The sequence below is a fragment of the Thermobia domestica genome, chromosome 17 (assembly GCF_964235325.1).
Source record: "Thermobia domestica chromosome 17, izTheDome1.hap1.1, whole genome shotgun sequence".
NCBI classification, from domain to species: Eukaryota; Metazoa; Arthropoda; class Insecta; order Zygentoma; family Lepismatidae; genus Thermobia; species Thermobia domestica.
Window position 1 is genome coordinate 9,667,226 of NC_137470.1, and position 15,926 is coordinate 9,683,151.

General features: G+C 40.1%; 1 protein-coding gene across 1 annotated transcript in view; it reads left to right on the forward strand.

Annotated features, from left to right (window-relative positions):
* LOC145674633 (carboxypeptidase B-like) overlaps positions 1-15,926 on the forward strand; it is a 139,953-nt gene that overhangs the window by 120,034 nt on the left and 3,993 nt on the right. The window contains exon 8 of the mRNA XM_081744851.1: positions 9,503-9,559. Within this exon, the coding sequence (XP_081600977.1) occupies positions 9,503-9,559 (57 nt within the window). The remainder of the gene's footprint in view (positions 1-9,502; positions 9,560-15,926) is intronic.

The following is a 15,926-nucleotide window of genomic DNA, read 5'->3' on the forward strand; positions in this document are numbered from 1 at the left end:
ACACACACATATATAGATAGATAGATAGATAGATAGATAGATAGATAGATAGATAGATAGATAGATGATGATCAGAAAAATGGAAACACCTGTAGTTGGCAACACGTCAAATGTATGGGTTGGCAGTGGTGTCGTGGCGCCCGCAGCGCCGGACCGCTGGTGGTGGTGTATTAGGTCGGTCTCCATACTACGTCAGGCGCAGTGGAACAGCAGTGTCCAGTGGCTGCAGCAGACGGAGGGAGTGTAAAATGGGAGACCTCTCAGATTTTCAAAGAGGGCAAATTGTTGGTGCGCAGTTATGTGGAGTCAGTGTGACGGCAGTGGCTACTGTGTTAGGTGTGTCGCGTGGGACAGTGTCGAAGGTGATGACGCCTACACAACACATGGGAAAACCACATCCGGGAAGCGGAACAGTGGGCGGAAGAAAATCATGAGTGACAGGTCACGCCGGGTATTAAAGCGCATTGTCACGCAGCACCGTCGTGACACTGCGGAGCAAGTGACGGAGGAACTCAATCAGCACCTCTCCCACCCTGTTTAGACAATCACAGTCTGCCGCGAATTACATGACATGAACTTATGGGGTCGTGTTGCACAGGCCAAACCTCTCATCAGGGACCATAACGCTTTCGCACGCCGCAAATGGTGCCGCGACCATGAAACTTGGACCGTTGAGGATTGGAAACGTGTGATATGGTCGGATGAGTCATCCTTCACCCTATTCCCAACCACGGGCCGTGTTTATGTGTGGAGAACGCCCAAAGAAGCTTATGATCTGCAGTGTCTCCGCCCAACTGTGAAACACTGCGGCGGCTCGGTGATGCTGCGGGCCCGCATATCATGGTTTTAATTGAGTCCTGTGGTCACCCTTAGCGGACGAATCACTGCCAGCGACTATGTCGCAATTTTAGGAGACCACTTGCATCCTATGATCCGGATGTTGTTCCCGGACAATCACGCTATCTTCCAAGATGATAATGCACCCATTCACACAGCTGGCGTTGTTACAGCGTGGTTTGAGGAACATCGGGATGAAGTTCAACACCTCCCCTGGCACGCCCAATCCCCAGATCTCAACATAATTGAACATTTGCGGTCCGGCTTGGAAACACGACTCCGGCGACGATTTCCACCTCCATCCTCTCTCACAGAACTGGCCGATGCCCTGCACGAGGAATGGTGTAAAATTCCACTTTCTACCATTCAGACCTCTATGCCTCCATCGCACGTCGCATCAAGGCTGTTCTGAAGGAGAAAGATGGCCCGACACCATATTAATCTGGTAAGTTGCAATTTCGTTCAGGTGTTTCCATTTTTCTGATCACCATCTGTATATGTATATGTATATATACTAACTTAATCGTAATTCATCCGTGAACAGTACGCAACCCCATTTGTTGGGGTCCACTGGTGATGATGTTTTCCACACCGCTGTAAACGGGTTCTTTTGTATGCTTTAGTCAGTGGAACGCATGTTGCTAATCGTCAAGCATACAGACCATTGACGCTCAGTGTCTGGTACACAGTCTGGCGTGACACTCTCACCCCTGAAGCGGCTACAAGCTCCGCTGAAAGTTGACTTGCAGTCATAGTCCGGTTGCGACGCGCAGTTACGAATAAGAATCGATCCTGTTGTAAAATTGTCACTCGTGGACGTCCTCTACCGGGCCTACGGCTGATATCTCCGGTGTCGATAAACTGTTTCCATATTATTCTATTTCCATATTCCATTATTGTCACCTACAACTCAGCAATAATCTCCGGTCAGTACAACACTCTACTCACTTCACACAACGGAATGCGCCTATTTCGAATTCAAGCACTAGTGTTCGCTTTCTTCCCATAGCGGGCCCGGCAGACGTTTGTCATAGCCTGTTCAATGCTTCATAAGTTATACACACCATCTACTACAATTCTTGTGCTCGCGATGTCCTTTCCGGATTTTACATGCAACTTCTTGCATTATGCTTAAGTTTTGGACACACACACACACACACACACACACACACACATATATATATATATATATATATATATATATATATATATATATATATATATATATATATTAGGGTGGAGTGAAAAATCGAATTTTGGAAATTTGAAATTGGATAGTGTGCAAAAGTTGTCATTCGGTCCCTACAAAATCTACAAAAAAAAAATCATCGAAATCAGATATCTTCTGCCTCCCCAACGACCTTGAAAATTGGCAAAAATCGATGTTTTTACATTTTTATTTATTTATTTTTTAGAAAATCGAATTTCACAAATTTGACGTCGGCTAATGTGAAAAAGTTGTCATTAAGCTTTTACATAATCTGCAAGTTTTAATGGTTTAAAAATATTAAAAGTACTTATAGTGCTCAACAACAGTGTTTTTATTTCAAAGCTAAAATTTTCAGTAGGGTTTTATAGTTTTTACAGTATATTGTTTTTAACTAATTTGGAGTTATCAGAATGCAACGAACACACAGGAATAGAAAGTTCAGAATTTGAAATCACGTTTAGTGTGAAAGCTGGGCATCATCTTCCTGGATTCAATTCTGGCTCTTATGAATCCATCCCTTGCATACTCACCACACACAGAGGAAGATGTCTCTTTCACCTGTTTAACGCAACGCCCTACTGATTGAGTGTGGCAAGGTAAAGATACAACTAGACGGCCAACTTGCTGGTTGCAAAAATCTTGAAGCACATCCAAAGGAACGCCTTTGGTTAGCGGGGACTCCGTAACTACGCACTCAGGCTAGTACATCATCTCCGTGTAATCGTTGACAGTGAAGTTCAATTTAGGAATAGTGAATTCTCTTAGCTCCTGATTTGCTTGTGTTATAACCTCACTGTTCTCACGAGCCTTCCGAATTCGTCGTACTGCAAGCTCTTTGATATGTTCTTTTTCATCAGCAAGCATTGCTATTAACACATTTTCTGGATGGCCAAAGAAGCCATTTCTCTAAATTACCCGATACAATATCTTTCAGGTCATCCGACAGATATCGGGACAGGTGCCCCACTTTCCATATGTGTTTTGCACCTTCAGTGCACGATGGCTTGTTCTTGATAAGAAACCACATTGGTGTGTACACCTTGACAACATATTCGGCAAGAATGCGAAGATCATTTGAAGGTTCTTTTGTAGCAATGTTCAAGCGAAGAATTCTACTCGCTATTGTTAGTCATCGTGAATGACTGAGCTTTCCTGGGTTACGATATTCAACTCCTTCAGTGCATTTCCCAATCTGCACAGCTTTGTATATCTCGTATAGATACTTTTGGTCTGAACTGAGGTCTTTTTTAACGTTGTCAGTTAGTTCCTGGACATTCCCTTCAATTTTCTCAAATTGAACTGGATCTAGGCTATGAGAATTCTCTAGCTGTTTTCCAATAGGTCCTGAAAATCCACTTGATCCAAATGTCGTGCCATCAATGTGTCGGATTAGATGACGTAACGGAAGTTCGTTTGTATGAAACAGGCAAACGATCTACTGCAGTGGTCTTCCAAGCTCTTTTTTCAGAATAGCGATCACTCCACCCTTAGCTCCCGTGTTCGTTGGGGTGCCGTCACAACCAATAGCCAAAATATCTTCCATATTGATAGACATCCCGGTAATGCTTTTACAAATGCTCTTCAGAAAGCTGTGCCACATTAAGGAGTTGAGTGAGCAAGATACGTTGATCCAGGTTTCTGAAGTAATGTGATATGCTCTTCCATTACACTCTGCCTGGTAAGTGTCTGTTCTTTTGTTACTTGAACAAGTATTTTGTCCTTACGACCATCAAAGAAAATGGCAAGAGGTTTCTGGGGCCTAGATTTTTGCTGTCTGCTGCAAAAGAATAGCAAAGACTTGATCTACTCTTTTGTCGTTCTCTCCATACTTTAGATTTGTCTACAACTAGTGATGCATCTTCTTGTGAAACGACACCTAAGTCATGCAAAATGGACGTGGCAATCGTAACAGCTGCTCTATCTGATACACCATATCGGTCACAGGCTGAAGCAAATGAAGAAAGTTCCACACTCATTTGCGCTTTCACGTGTACTTGGTGCGGATGATTCATGCAGTGGGTCAATTTCCTTATCGCTGTCACTTGAATCTTCACATTCATCCTGAATGAACTCGGTGTCTGAAACTTTCATTTCGCAAGTGCTTGCTTTAGAAGCAGATGCAGCAGCAGAAGAAGATTGTTTCAACTTTCTCAGAGTCTTCATCTGTAATTTTCTCGATATTCTTATATCAACAACATGGCTAAACATTTTTCGATTGGTTCTTTGATCAAGTAGAAAAACTCTTTCTTCGGCTGGGACTTTACGATCCTTCTCACAGCAGTAAAGAGATTGACTGACAAATCGCATTTGTGGGCAGCGATATCAAACAGACTTTTACTGTTGATCTGGAATTCTCTAATTCAGTCCTGCTGCGATGTCATATATATATATATTTGACTTGTACGGCTTCAGTAAGTTTTTGTACCTTTTATGGAAGTCGAACAGCATGGATACAATTCTTCTTCTTGAAAGAACAGGAATCGAGGCTCTTCTCCAAATTTTCTCCAATTTCACAGCAGTAGCTTGTGAGATTTTACTGAAAGTTTGTTCCTTTTTTCCTACTTTCTTGATGAAACACAAGAATTCATAGCGTTTCGCGACATCTTCGTAAGTTGGTAGTACGTTTTCATTCAACTCAGAAGGCGAACCAAACACAGGGCAGACAGTAGTAGCTCTAGTTGTAATTGCAGACGATGGGCTTGCCATGTGTGAACAGAAAAATAATACTATCACAAAAAGACAATCAAATTTCCTTATTAATAGAAGCAGTCGTAATGTAAACAAATCTTTAAGCGTCCAAACGAAAATTATGGCTACTAAGTAAAAGCACTCACCACACTTTCATGTTAGTGACATTCAAGTACTCATTTAATTTTTGAAGAAAAAATAGTAATAGTGTGTCTATTTATCAATTTTCTCCTTTTCTGACTGCCTCCTTATGTGACTATTGTTTGCTTTTGTCCTTAGCTTACTATATTTCAGTTACTGACTAATTATCTTGTAATATTTTTCTTTCTTAAATCTAGAACAGAATACAAAATTATTATTCCCAACACTGCCATCTATATTTCTTCTCATAATCCTCTTAAAACAAAAGAAAGCTGTAAGCACAAAATAAGTTGTACCTGAAAACATGTCCCCTGAAGAAATATTTCTCCTCCAGCAATATTGTATCTTAAAACGAAATTTGACATTGAAAAAGAGAGAGAAATTTGCCAATTTTCAAGGTCGTTGGGGAGGCAGAAGATATTATCTGATTTTAATGAATTTTTTTGCAGATTTCGTAGAGACCAAATGAGAACTTTACCACACTAGCCGATTTCAAATTTGTTAAATTCGATTTTCTAAAAATTATAATAAAAAATGTAAAAGAATCGATTTTTGCCAATTTTTAAGGTGGTTGGGGAGGCAGAAGATTTGCGATTTTGATGAATATTTTTTGTGGATTTTGCAGGGACCGAATGACAACTTTTGCACACTAGTCAATTTCAAATTTCCAAAATTCGATATATATATATATATATATATATATATATATATATATATATATATATATATATATATATAAGTGTCCAAAACTTAAGCATAATGCAAGAAGTTGCATATAAAGTCCGGAAAGGGCATCGCGAGCACAAGAATTCTAGTAGATAGTGTGTATTGCTTGTGAAGCATTGAACAGGCTATGACAAACGTCTGCCTGGCCCGCTATCGGAAGAAAGCGAACACTAGTGCTTGAATTCGAAATAGGCGCATTCCGTTGTGTGAAGTGAGTAGAGTGTTGTACTGACCGGAGGTTATTGCTGAGTTGTAGGTGACAATAATGGAATATGGCACAAAGACATCAATTAGATACGTTTACCAAAGGCCGCATCATCGGGTGCTTGGGAAAAGGTGACACACAGACAGCACTAGAAAAAACCATCAATGTGCCACAAAGTGTCGTGCCTAGGTTGTAGAAACAGTTTATCGACACCGGAGATATCAGCCGTAGGCCCGGTAGAGGACGTCCACGAGTGACAATTTTACAACAGAACCGATCTTATCCGTAACTGCGCGTCGCAACCGGACTATGACTGCAAGTCAACTTTCAGCGGAGCTTGTAGCCGCTTCAGGGGTGAGAGTGTCACGCCAGACTGTGTACCAGACACTGAGCGTCAATGGTCTGTATGACTGACGATTAGCAACATGCGTTCCACTGACTAAAGCATACAAAAGAACCCGTTTACAGCGGTGTCGTGAACATCACCAGTGGACCCCAACAAATGGGCTGCGTACTGTTCACGGATAAATCTCAATTTAGTTCCCAGAGCGACTCCGATCGCACACTGATCTAGCACGAACAGGGAACTCGCGTACATGCCGAGAACATTGTTGAAAGATACGATATGCTTGTAGTGACGTACTGGTCTGGGCAGACATTATAATGAACGATCGTACTGACCTGCATATCTTCGAATCTGGATCCATCAATGGCGAGAGGTACAGAGACGAGGTTATGCATACCCATGTGCGGCTTCTCAGGGCCACAGTTGGCCCACATTTTCTTCTGATTGATAAAATGTCCGTCCCCATCGAGCCAAACTGGTGGAAGAATACCTAGAGACGGAAGACATCCAACGTATCGAGTATCCAACACGATCTCCTGAACTTAACCCGATTGAACATGCTTGGGACGCACTAGGAAGACGTGTTGTAACATGCCAGTCGCTTCCCAGGACACACCAGGAGCTCTGTACTGCTCTTCGTGAGGAATGGAATCAAGCTACTCCAAGAGCTCTTCAACAGCCTGATCTTCAGCATGGAACGTCGTTGCCAGACACGTATGGCTGTCCTAACCTAACCTAACCTAACCTAACCATATCCAATATTAACCTGTTTTCGATGCCACAAGTGCGTCTCACAGTGTTTTGTGGTATATGTATTTTGGAACCAAGTTTTGAGTTTGTGTTGTGTGACTCATTCTACCATGTTTTCCTGCAAATGTGGCCTGTTCCGTGTTAGCGTGTCCTTTACGTGGTTGGTATGGTTGTTCCATTTTGTGTGCTTCTTTACGTTCTTCGTGCTCTATGTACTCGAAGAGTCATTAAATACATATATACGCAGTGAACGCAGAATCCTTTGGCGCGATGTCGGAAGTGTTAAGGATCGTCAGCAGCACGCTTTCTCGTACTTGGGAAAACGCATGCTGCAATGTTTTCCTTCACGCTTATAACAGAAGAGAACGTGAAATATACCGTGACAAAATACATATCATCACACGCTATTCCGAACACATAGAAACATGGAGCTGCCTGTTCCTAATACTTCCGCCTTTCCTCCAAAGCATTGGATGTCCATTGTTGTCAAGTTTTACCTCCTGCCTACTTTGGACCCTTCTTGGAATCAGGGTATTTTTGAAAACACTATTGAAAACATATCTGAGAATTACACCCTGTAGGGAATACCCTCTACATCTATTGACAATTGATGAAATATGCATTTTTGGTTTGTGTATGCGTGGCTTCCTTTAAGCTGATGAGAACCACCATCCACAGTTTCTGGAATTCGAAATAGGGCCTATTGAAATTTAGCTTTTCCGTGATTTTGGACAGCTCTAGCTCTGAAACTATGCACTTTTCGCCATAGGTCCATATGAAGTTTTTTCTCATTTTGATGCAAGGAATCAGCTCTTACAGTTTGTCGGTATCGTTCATTAACACCCTGTATGTATATACGAGTATATATATACAGGGTGCGACACGTAAAACCGGCCCGTAAAGTGAACACATAAAATGAAATGTAATGTATTGAATATGATTAACTACAACACATAAATGAAATGTAATGTATTGAATATGACTACTCACCTTCACAGCAGGTGCTGAAAGTGTCCTCCGCCCACTTCAACACACATGTGAGCACGATTGAGGAGATTCATATATACCCTTGTCAGTTCTTGTGTTGTAATGCTATTGGTGACATCCTGGATCCTGATCTTGAGTTCTTCAATTGTGTGTGGATTTGTTTCGTATACTCTTCCCTTTAACAGTCCCCATAAGTAAAAGTCACACGTGGACAAGTCTGGTGACCGAGGAGGCCACAAGCCTTTGCTGATTGTCCTCTCTGGTGTAAACATCTCATGCACAAGGGACAATGATGCAGCTGATGTGTGGCATGTTGCACCGTCCTGCTGAAAGTAACATAACTGACGCTCCTCTTCGGTCAAGTGTGTATAAAACTCCTCCAGGATTCCCATATACACGTCACTGTTCACTGTCGTCTCAAAGAATATGGGCCCAATAACGCGTGTGGCGGAAATGGCACACCAAACACCAATCTTCTCATCATGCAAGGGTACCTGGTGGATTGCGTGTGGATTTTCTGTCGACCAATACCGGTTGTTTTGGGAATTTACGTACCCAGACAGGTGGAACCACGCCTCGTCACTCATGATGAGCATTAGTGGATCCAAGAAACCACTGGCAACATTGCTCAATAGCCATGAACAGAAATGCACCCTCTTCTGCAGGTCAGGCTCCTTCAGTTCTTGCACAACACTTATCCGGTACGGTTTTAACTTCAGTCCCCTTAAAACACGTCTGCAACTTCTCTCACTCGCATGAACCTGTTGACTCAATCTCCTGGTTGACTTTCGAGGACTTCTTGTCATTATCTCCTCCACCTGCATCTTTAATTCAGGTGTGTAAACAGATGGTCGTCTGTTCCTGGGAGCATTTTGAACCGATGCTGTACGCCGCCATTTTTCAATCAATTCCTGAATGGTGCTTTTTGCTGGACAGAACGTCCTAGAAATTTCTCCCGAAAAAAATTCTTTGTTTTCACAAAAGATCCAGTGAGAATGAACCCTTCAACAATGGCAACACGCTCGGGTATCGAATACGGTATTATTCGATACTGACACTCACCCGGCTTAACACAACGAGGCCTTTTTCTCAACTGGTTTCGACAAGTTTCACTGGCTGCGGCTGCACGTGACTGCTGCAGGTCACGTAAGTCGACCCGACCTCGACACGCCATCTCTTGGTAGGAAGGTAGATTATTTAAGTGTTGCCAAAAACACAATATACCAGAATATTACGACGGGCCGGTTTTACGTGCCGCACCCTGTATATATATATATATATATATATATATATATATATATATGTGTGTGTGTGTGTGTGTGTGTAATACTTTGTAATTTACACATGTTTATTAGTGTTGTATTATTTTGTTTTGTACTTTTAAAAGTTAGGTGCTAATTCATGCATTTATTTTTATCTTTGAGAAATTCACGACTTGTAAGATTATATGAAGGTAATCAAAAACTTGAGTAAATCAGACAAAATAAATAAAAATGGCTAAACTAATGCATGAAGTCAGAAAGTTTGAGAAACCCTGGATTAGGTTATTACAACAGAAAGAAATACAAGATAAATAACAGTTTCTTTTTTTATATTTATTTACTTATTACAGTATTTCCTTCATTCGTTCGCCTATACGTGTGATCCAGCTGAAGATAAAGACGACCTAGTAAGTACTGGAAAAGAAATATTTAAATCTAGTGTACATACGTAATCTTCATGTATTACCAAAAGTGTTAATTGGGCATTACTTCCAAGTTACTACTCAATTAATAAGTATAGGGTGTCATAGAATTCTTTCCCTGATTACAAACGTTCATAAGGCATAAAATAGGGCACATACACAAGTACATTTTATCTTCAATTACATGTAACATATTCAAGTTTTTGTATAAACAATTAATAAATTTCTACGTGTGATACTTTCGTTGCCCGAAGGATATCCAGGCGATATTCCTATTCCACCCATGCATTGGTCAACATTACGTGAGAAATGGCTGTTATGACTTCAGTAATTCTAATACTATAATGTCGTTCATTGGTGTTTGGTAAACCTGGTTCTTGACATAACCCCAAATGAACAAGTCCAGTGATGGTATGTCTGGTGATCGCGGAGGCCAGTTTATGGGACCATCATGTACGGTCCATCTTCCCAGAAATATATCCAAATAGGCACGAACATCTAATCCCAATGAGATGGCTCACCATCTCTGTTGGAAAATTAAGTCCAGAAGGTCCTGAATCTGTGTCACAACAAATAATTACAACATATCAAGATAGATATTGGCTGTGGTTGTCATTGTGCATAAGACCGCACCACACGTTCAGCTTAGGAGCAATCTCTGACGGTCTCAAACACAGCATGAGGATTCTCGGACCCCAGATCTTAGTATTGTGTCGGTTGACAACATCGTTCAAATTAAATGTGGCCTCAACTGAGAAAAGGACAGATAGTCAACATTGTCCTCAATCTCAGACAGTATGGCAACAGCAAAGTCATAACGAGCACTGTAACACGTTGGTCGTAGTGACTGAACGATCTGGACATTGTATGCACGGAAAAGAAGGTGTTTATGTAGGATGCGGTGCACTCATGTCTTAGAAATCTGCAACTCACATGAGGCTCTGCGGACTGACTCTTGGGACTTCTCACGAACGCATCTCTCACTTGTCTGCGCACTAGGGCCAGAGCTACCTGTTCTAGGGAGATCACTGACGTTGCCTGTTCCCTTAAACTTTGCATACTACATATTGATGCTTTTAATCTGGTGACTTTCTATGGTATGCCGTCTGAAATTGTCTCTGGACTGTTTTTGGTGACTGTGTCTCGTAATACCAGAGAATACATTGGGCTTTCTCCTGGTTTGAGTACATATTTCTGCATATGGTGTCGCATTCTCCTATTGTTACTTCACTGGGCTCTGTAGCAAACAAAATAACAGTAAGTATGCACAAAAAATCTTGAATATGTTGTATGCAATACAAGATAAGAAGATTTGTCTATGTGTCATATTTTATGCCTTATCAGTGTTTCAAATCAGGGAAAGGATTCTGGGACAGCGCTACTTTAAAGATATTTATCTCATTGTGGTATTTTATTTAATACTGAATTCACACATGCCGTATACATGGAGAAGTCATATCTTTGTATTATATGTAAGTACAATATTTTTCTTGTGTAGAGAAGTCAGCAACAGAATGTGCTATAATCTGTTTCGCTAATATTACCACGTAACAAGCGATAATACAAGAATAACAGATCGCCACGTCTTCATAATATGAAAAGGCATTTTCCATTTGCCCTTTTCACAAGATAGTTTATCCTTTAAAAAGAAAAAGAGCCCTATGCAGAGTCCTATTTACCATCATACTAAGGATATCACTAACGCGTTGTGCTAACTTCCGTATTTCATGACACATTGGTGATGTTAACAGTACCGGCCCTAGGTAATTGCCGCCCCGTGTAATTGCATTATTTGCCGCCACGATTTTAAGTATACTACCTCAAGATGAACAAGGAAGAGGAGGCGAAATGCACTCGCACTCAGAATGGCCTAAACACTACAAATACAATATCGTTGTGTCTGTTTTTTCTCTAAATAATAATAATCTATTATGTTAGTGAAACGTAAAGCAAACACACCTGTAGAGGAAAGATGGTAATCCTTTTCATTGAATTCAATATCGAGCTTCAATCTCAATGTATCAGTTTGTAGTTCCAGCGCAACTAGCTCATTCATCTTTATTTCTTGATTTTCCTTCTAAATCTGTTAAAACAAAATAAAAAAGACTTGTTTCCATCTTCAATGATAAAGAACTTGTTTGTGACAAAGTCAAGACTAGTTTTTATATCAAAACCGTGATAACTAACTAAATGGAACGGGTGTTCATTGCTGTCGCAGAATTGATTTCTTGTATTTGACAACAATCAAGCAATATATTCTGGAATTTGATCATTTGCTTTAGCAATGTCCATGTGACCTTAAACTATGCGGCTTAAACATGAATTATGAATAATATTCAAATAGAAGATCAGCTTAGTAAATTTAACTACCATCATCATGAAGTCTGTTTCCAACAAGAAATATTTATTTTAAATAATATAGTTATGACAGATTTTGCCGGCCCGTGCAAATGCCGTGTTGCACATACGTTGGAGCTGGCCCTGTGTGTTAACCACGATTTATATCGGAAAAGGCCAGCCATCACCGTTCCACAGAGTTGTCCAAACATATTAGGAGTAATCGAGGTAAGAGAGAAATATCGGCCTTTCTTATCTTTTTCTAATGTGTTTGTACAACCCTGTGGAAAAGTCGTGGCTGTTCTTTTCGATATAAGTCCTGGATGACATCATCAACGTGTAACGAAATGCTAGTCAAATTATTAGTAAAACGCCGAAAGCAACTCTGCATAGAACCCTTAAGGTTTAAAGAACAAACAGAATTAAAAAATTGCCAACTGGATAGCCTTTTCGTTATGGCCAAAAATATCATACAAACTACAGAAAGTGGTTGATGAATATAGTTTCAGAGTAGCCCTAAAGTCAGCCATGAATTTAGGAAATCACTTACCGGAAAACACTGACAGTAAGTGCACCCAGGTATTTATAAAATTTGTTGTCAATGCATCACATCATTATGACTAAAAAATAAAATAAAATAAAACCTAAACTAAAATCAAGGAACATATAAAGGATTCTAAAGACAACGAATCAGTATTATTTAAACATCAAGTGAAAACTAAGCATTCCATCCAGAAGATAACTACCCTACATAGGGCCAGTTTGTAATCTGAAAGATCCATTTACGGATCTTATTTTCTCAGAACCACGAAACCGAAATTGAATTAAGATAAAGGTATTACAGACAAACAATGAGATTATATTGTAAACTTACCGGGGGACGCAGACAAGGATGGACGACGACAAGCCTGGACACTTAATTTTGGTCGCTCCCGACAAGGTTGGACAACGACGAGGTTGGACGACGACAAGCTTGGACAACGACAAGCTTGGACACATCTCAATTTATCCTCTTGCGCCAGACTCGAACGAATTCCTGAGGTGTCCAAGCTTGTCGTGGTCAATCCCGACAAGCCTGGATACATCTCATTTTGGGTTGTTGACGACAAGGTTGGAAGACGACAAGCCTGGACACATTCCTGGGGTGTCCAAGCTTGTCGTGGTTGATCCCGACAAACCTGGACACATCTAATTTTGGGTCGCTGACGACAAGGTTGGCCAACGACAAGCCTGGACACATTCCTGAGATGTCCAGGCTTGTAGGGATCGATTTTGGATCGCTGACGACAAGGTTGGCCAACGACAAGCCTGGACATATTCCAATGGGCCGATTTGGTGCATTCAAAGCACGTAATCTGACAAATATAACTGTTTATTCACTTGTACGGGTGTACAAGGGCAGTTAGTTTTATCAATGTACAAGGGCAACTGTTCTCTCTGATTATACTGCAATGTTATTTTTATACCACCGTGATATTCATAAAAATCGTAAGAAGTACCACAGACATGAGGGTTCAAACCTATTCAAGCCATCAGGTTTTGGGGCCGCTACGTTTCGACGACACCGTTTCGGCGCCAGCTCAGTTCGGCGAAAATTTTATGTACAAGGGCACACATCCCATTTAATAATTATTTAAGTTAAACGAAAATTTTGTAAATAATAATAATCTCTTTTAATAAAAGATAAATAAATTTAAAATAATTCGAAAATCCTCTAGTAGAGGGCAGTAGCTGACTGTCGAGAATCAGCCAATAGCGATATAGATGCGAGCCATGCAACTCTATATTGAAGTGCATGTATGTATGAACTGGAAACGCCTTAACTGGTAGAGTTTGTTGGAACAGACATTTCAAATTGGGTCGTTGACGACAAGCCTGGACAGATTCCTGGGGTGTCCAGGTTTGTCGCGGTCGATCCCGACAAGCCTGGACACATCTCATTTTGGGTCGTTGACGACAAGGTTGGACGACGACAAGCCTGGACACATTCCTGGGGTGTCCAAGCTTGTCGTGGTCGATCCCGACAAGCCTGGACACATCTCATTTTGGGTCGCTGACAAGGTTGGCCAACGTCAAGCCTGGACACGAGCCTGGACACGTTCCTGAAGGTGTCCAGGCTTGTCGGGATCGACCCCGAGATGCTTTGACATATCTCATTTTGGGTCGCTGACGACAAGGTTGGCCAACGACAAGCCTGGACACAAAAAGTGTCCCGGCTTGTCGTCGTCCAACCTTGGCGCGGTCCCCTTACCGGATATAAAACTCAAGCTATCAACAGTTTATAGCAAATTTACAGACGTAGAGAATTTTCCACACATTTACAAGTACTTTCACAGAATATATATTCTGCAACACTGATTACAACCTTTAGGACATTCGTATGAGTGAGTGTAGTACTAACAATGCATAACAAAATTGTAAATCTTGTTCTATCATACTTCAAATACAGAGTGTTTCAAAAAGAATGACCTGATATTAAAAGTCCATACATATTGATAAAAACATACTACAAAAATGGGATAAATTGCAAAATACTCACAAAATTTTCAAGTTTTAGCTATGCTATTACAAATGCTCTATTTGTCCACCACCAGCAGCACGAACAACATCTAGACAATAGCTAAATTAAACCATTTCACCGGATGTGCAGGCCGACCTGGACTCTTACCTTTGCACAACCATCCTGTCTCGTCAAATTGGCGATACCAATGACGAATGCTTTTGGGTACAGGCGGATCAATGTTAAAACGCCGACGAAAAGCACGCTGGACCGATATTACTGACTCAGTCTTTGCAAACTGTGCCTTCTGTTGAGCGGACGCCATCTTACTTCTGACTGAGTGCAAACTGAGAAGACGCATTGAGTGATATCTAACGGCAATTTTCTGAAACTCTAGGCCACAAGCATTCAAACAACACTCATTTCCTTGCCGCAAATCCCATGTTTCGTAATTATAACGGTCCAAAAATCAGGTAATTCTTTTTGAAATACAGTGTATTAAGAACACTTCAAGAAGAAAGAAGTAAGATTTGTCAGTCTCTTTTTTAAATATTAAGCATTATACTGGAAGCACAAACGACAATTCAAGGTATGTAAACTTCAAGATAACACTTAATTTTTTTTTTTCTAAACCAACACTTCGAAGAAGACTCCAGGAATTTTAGAAGTCGAAATTAAAAAAAAAAGATAAAAAAGATAAATAATAATAAAAATTAAGATAACTTCTTACTGTTATATTAATATTCTAACCTTAAGTATTACTATTAGGAGTAGAATGTTCCAGTGATTTTAACGAGACAAATTTAACAAATCAATTCTAACAAAATGAAACGATTACAAAAAAACATGTAAACGTGTTTGTAGAGACAAGATATTTACTGTATCATTATTAAACATGTTCATATCATTAACAAAACAAAAGCTGAATTTTAGGTGTCCAAATGGCAGAATTCTCTGTTGTCAAATTTATCAATGAATAGAATATTTAATAATTAGAACAATACTTGCAAACAGCTCAACAATTGCATTCTTTCTTAAAGCATAAATTGATTATAGCTTGTATCGCAACAAATCAATTTTAATTAGTCTTTTTGGATCAAAAGATCCAATATATTTCAATCAAAAATCTTCTTGTAGGCCTTATATCTGGAGAACTACATACAGTATAGCCGAACTCAAATTATCAGTTAACTCAGTATGATGTGCTTATTCCGTAGAAAATATGAAAACTCTATTTAGGGGCCTCTGATTCAAATTTTGTAGCCTCTGATTCAAATTTTGTAGCCTTTGATTCAAAGAGTAATTATTGGCCAAGATCGCAATCTTTTCATTCATTTTTTCCCTAAAATTCTTGTTCACCAATGTAATATACTTTCATTCAACTCTGTTTAAAAAGAACTGACTTTCAAAAATAAACTATAGGCTCGAAGTACTACTAACGAAGTCTAATTTAAAAATTGGTCAAGAAGGAATCTATCTTAGTCATTTACTGAAAGATCTAAGAGACCAAAAGTT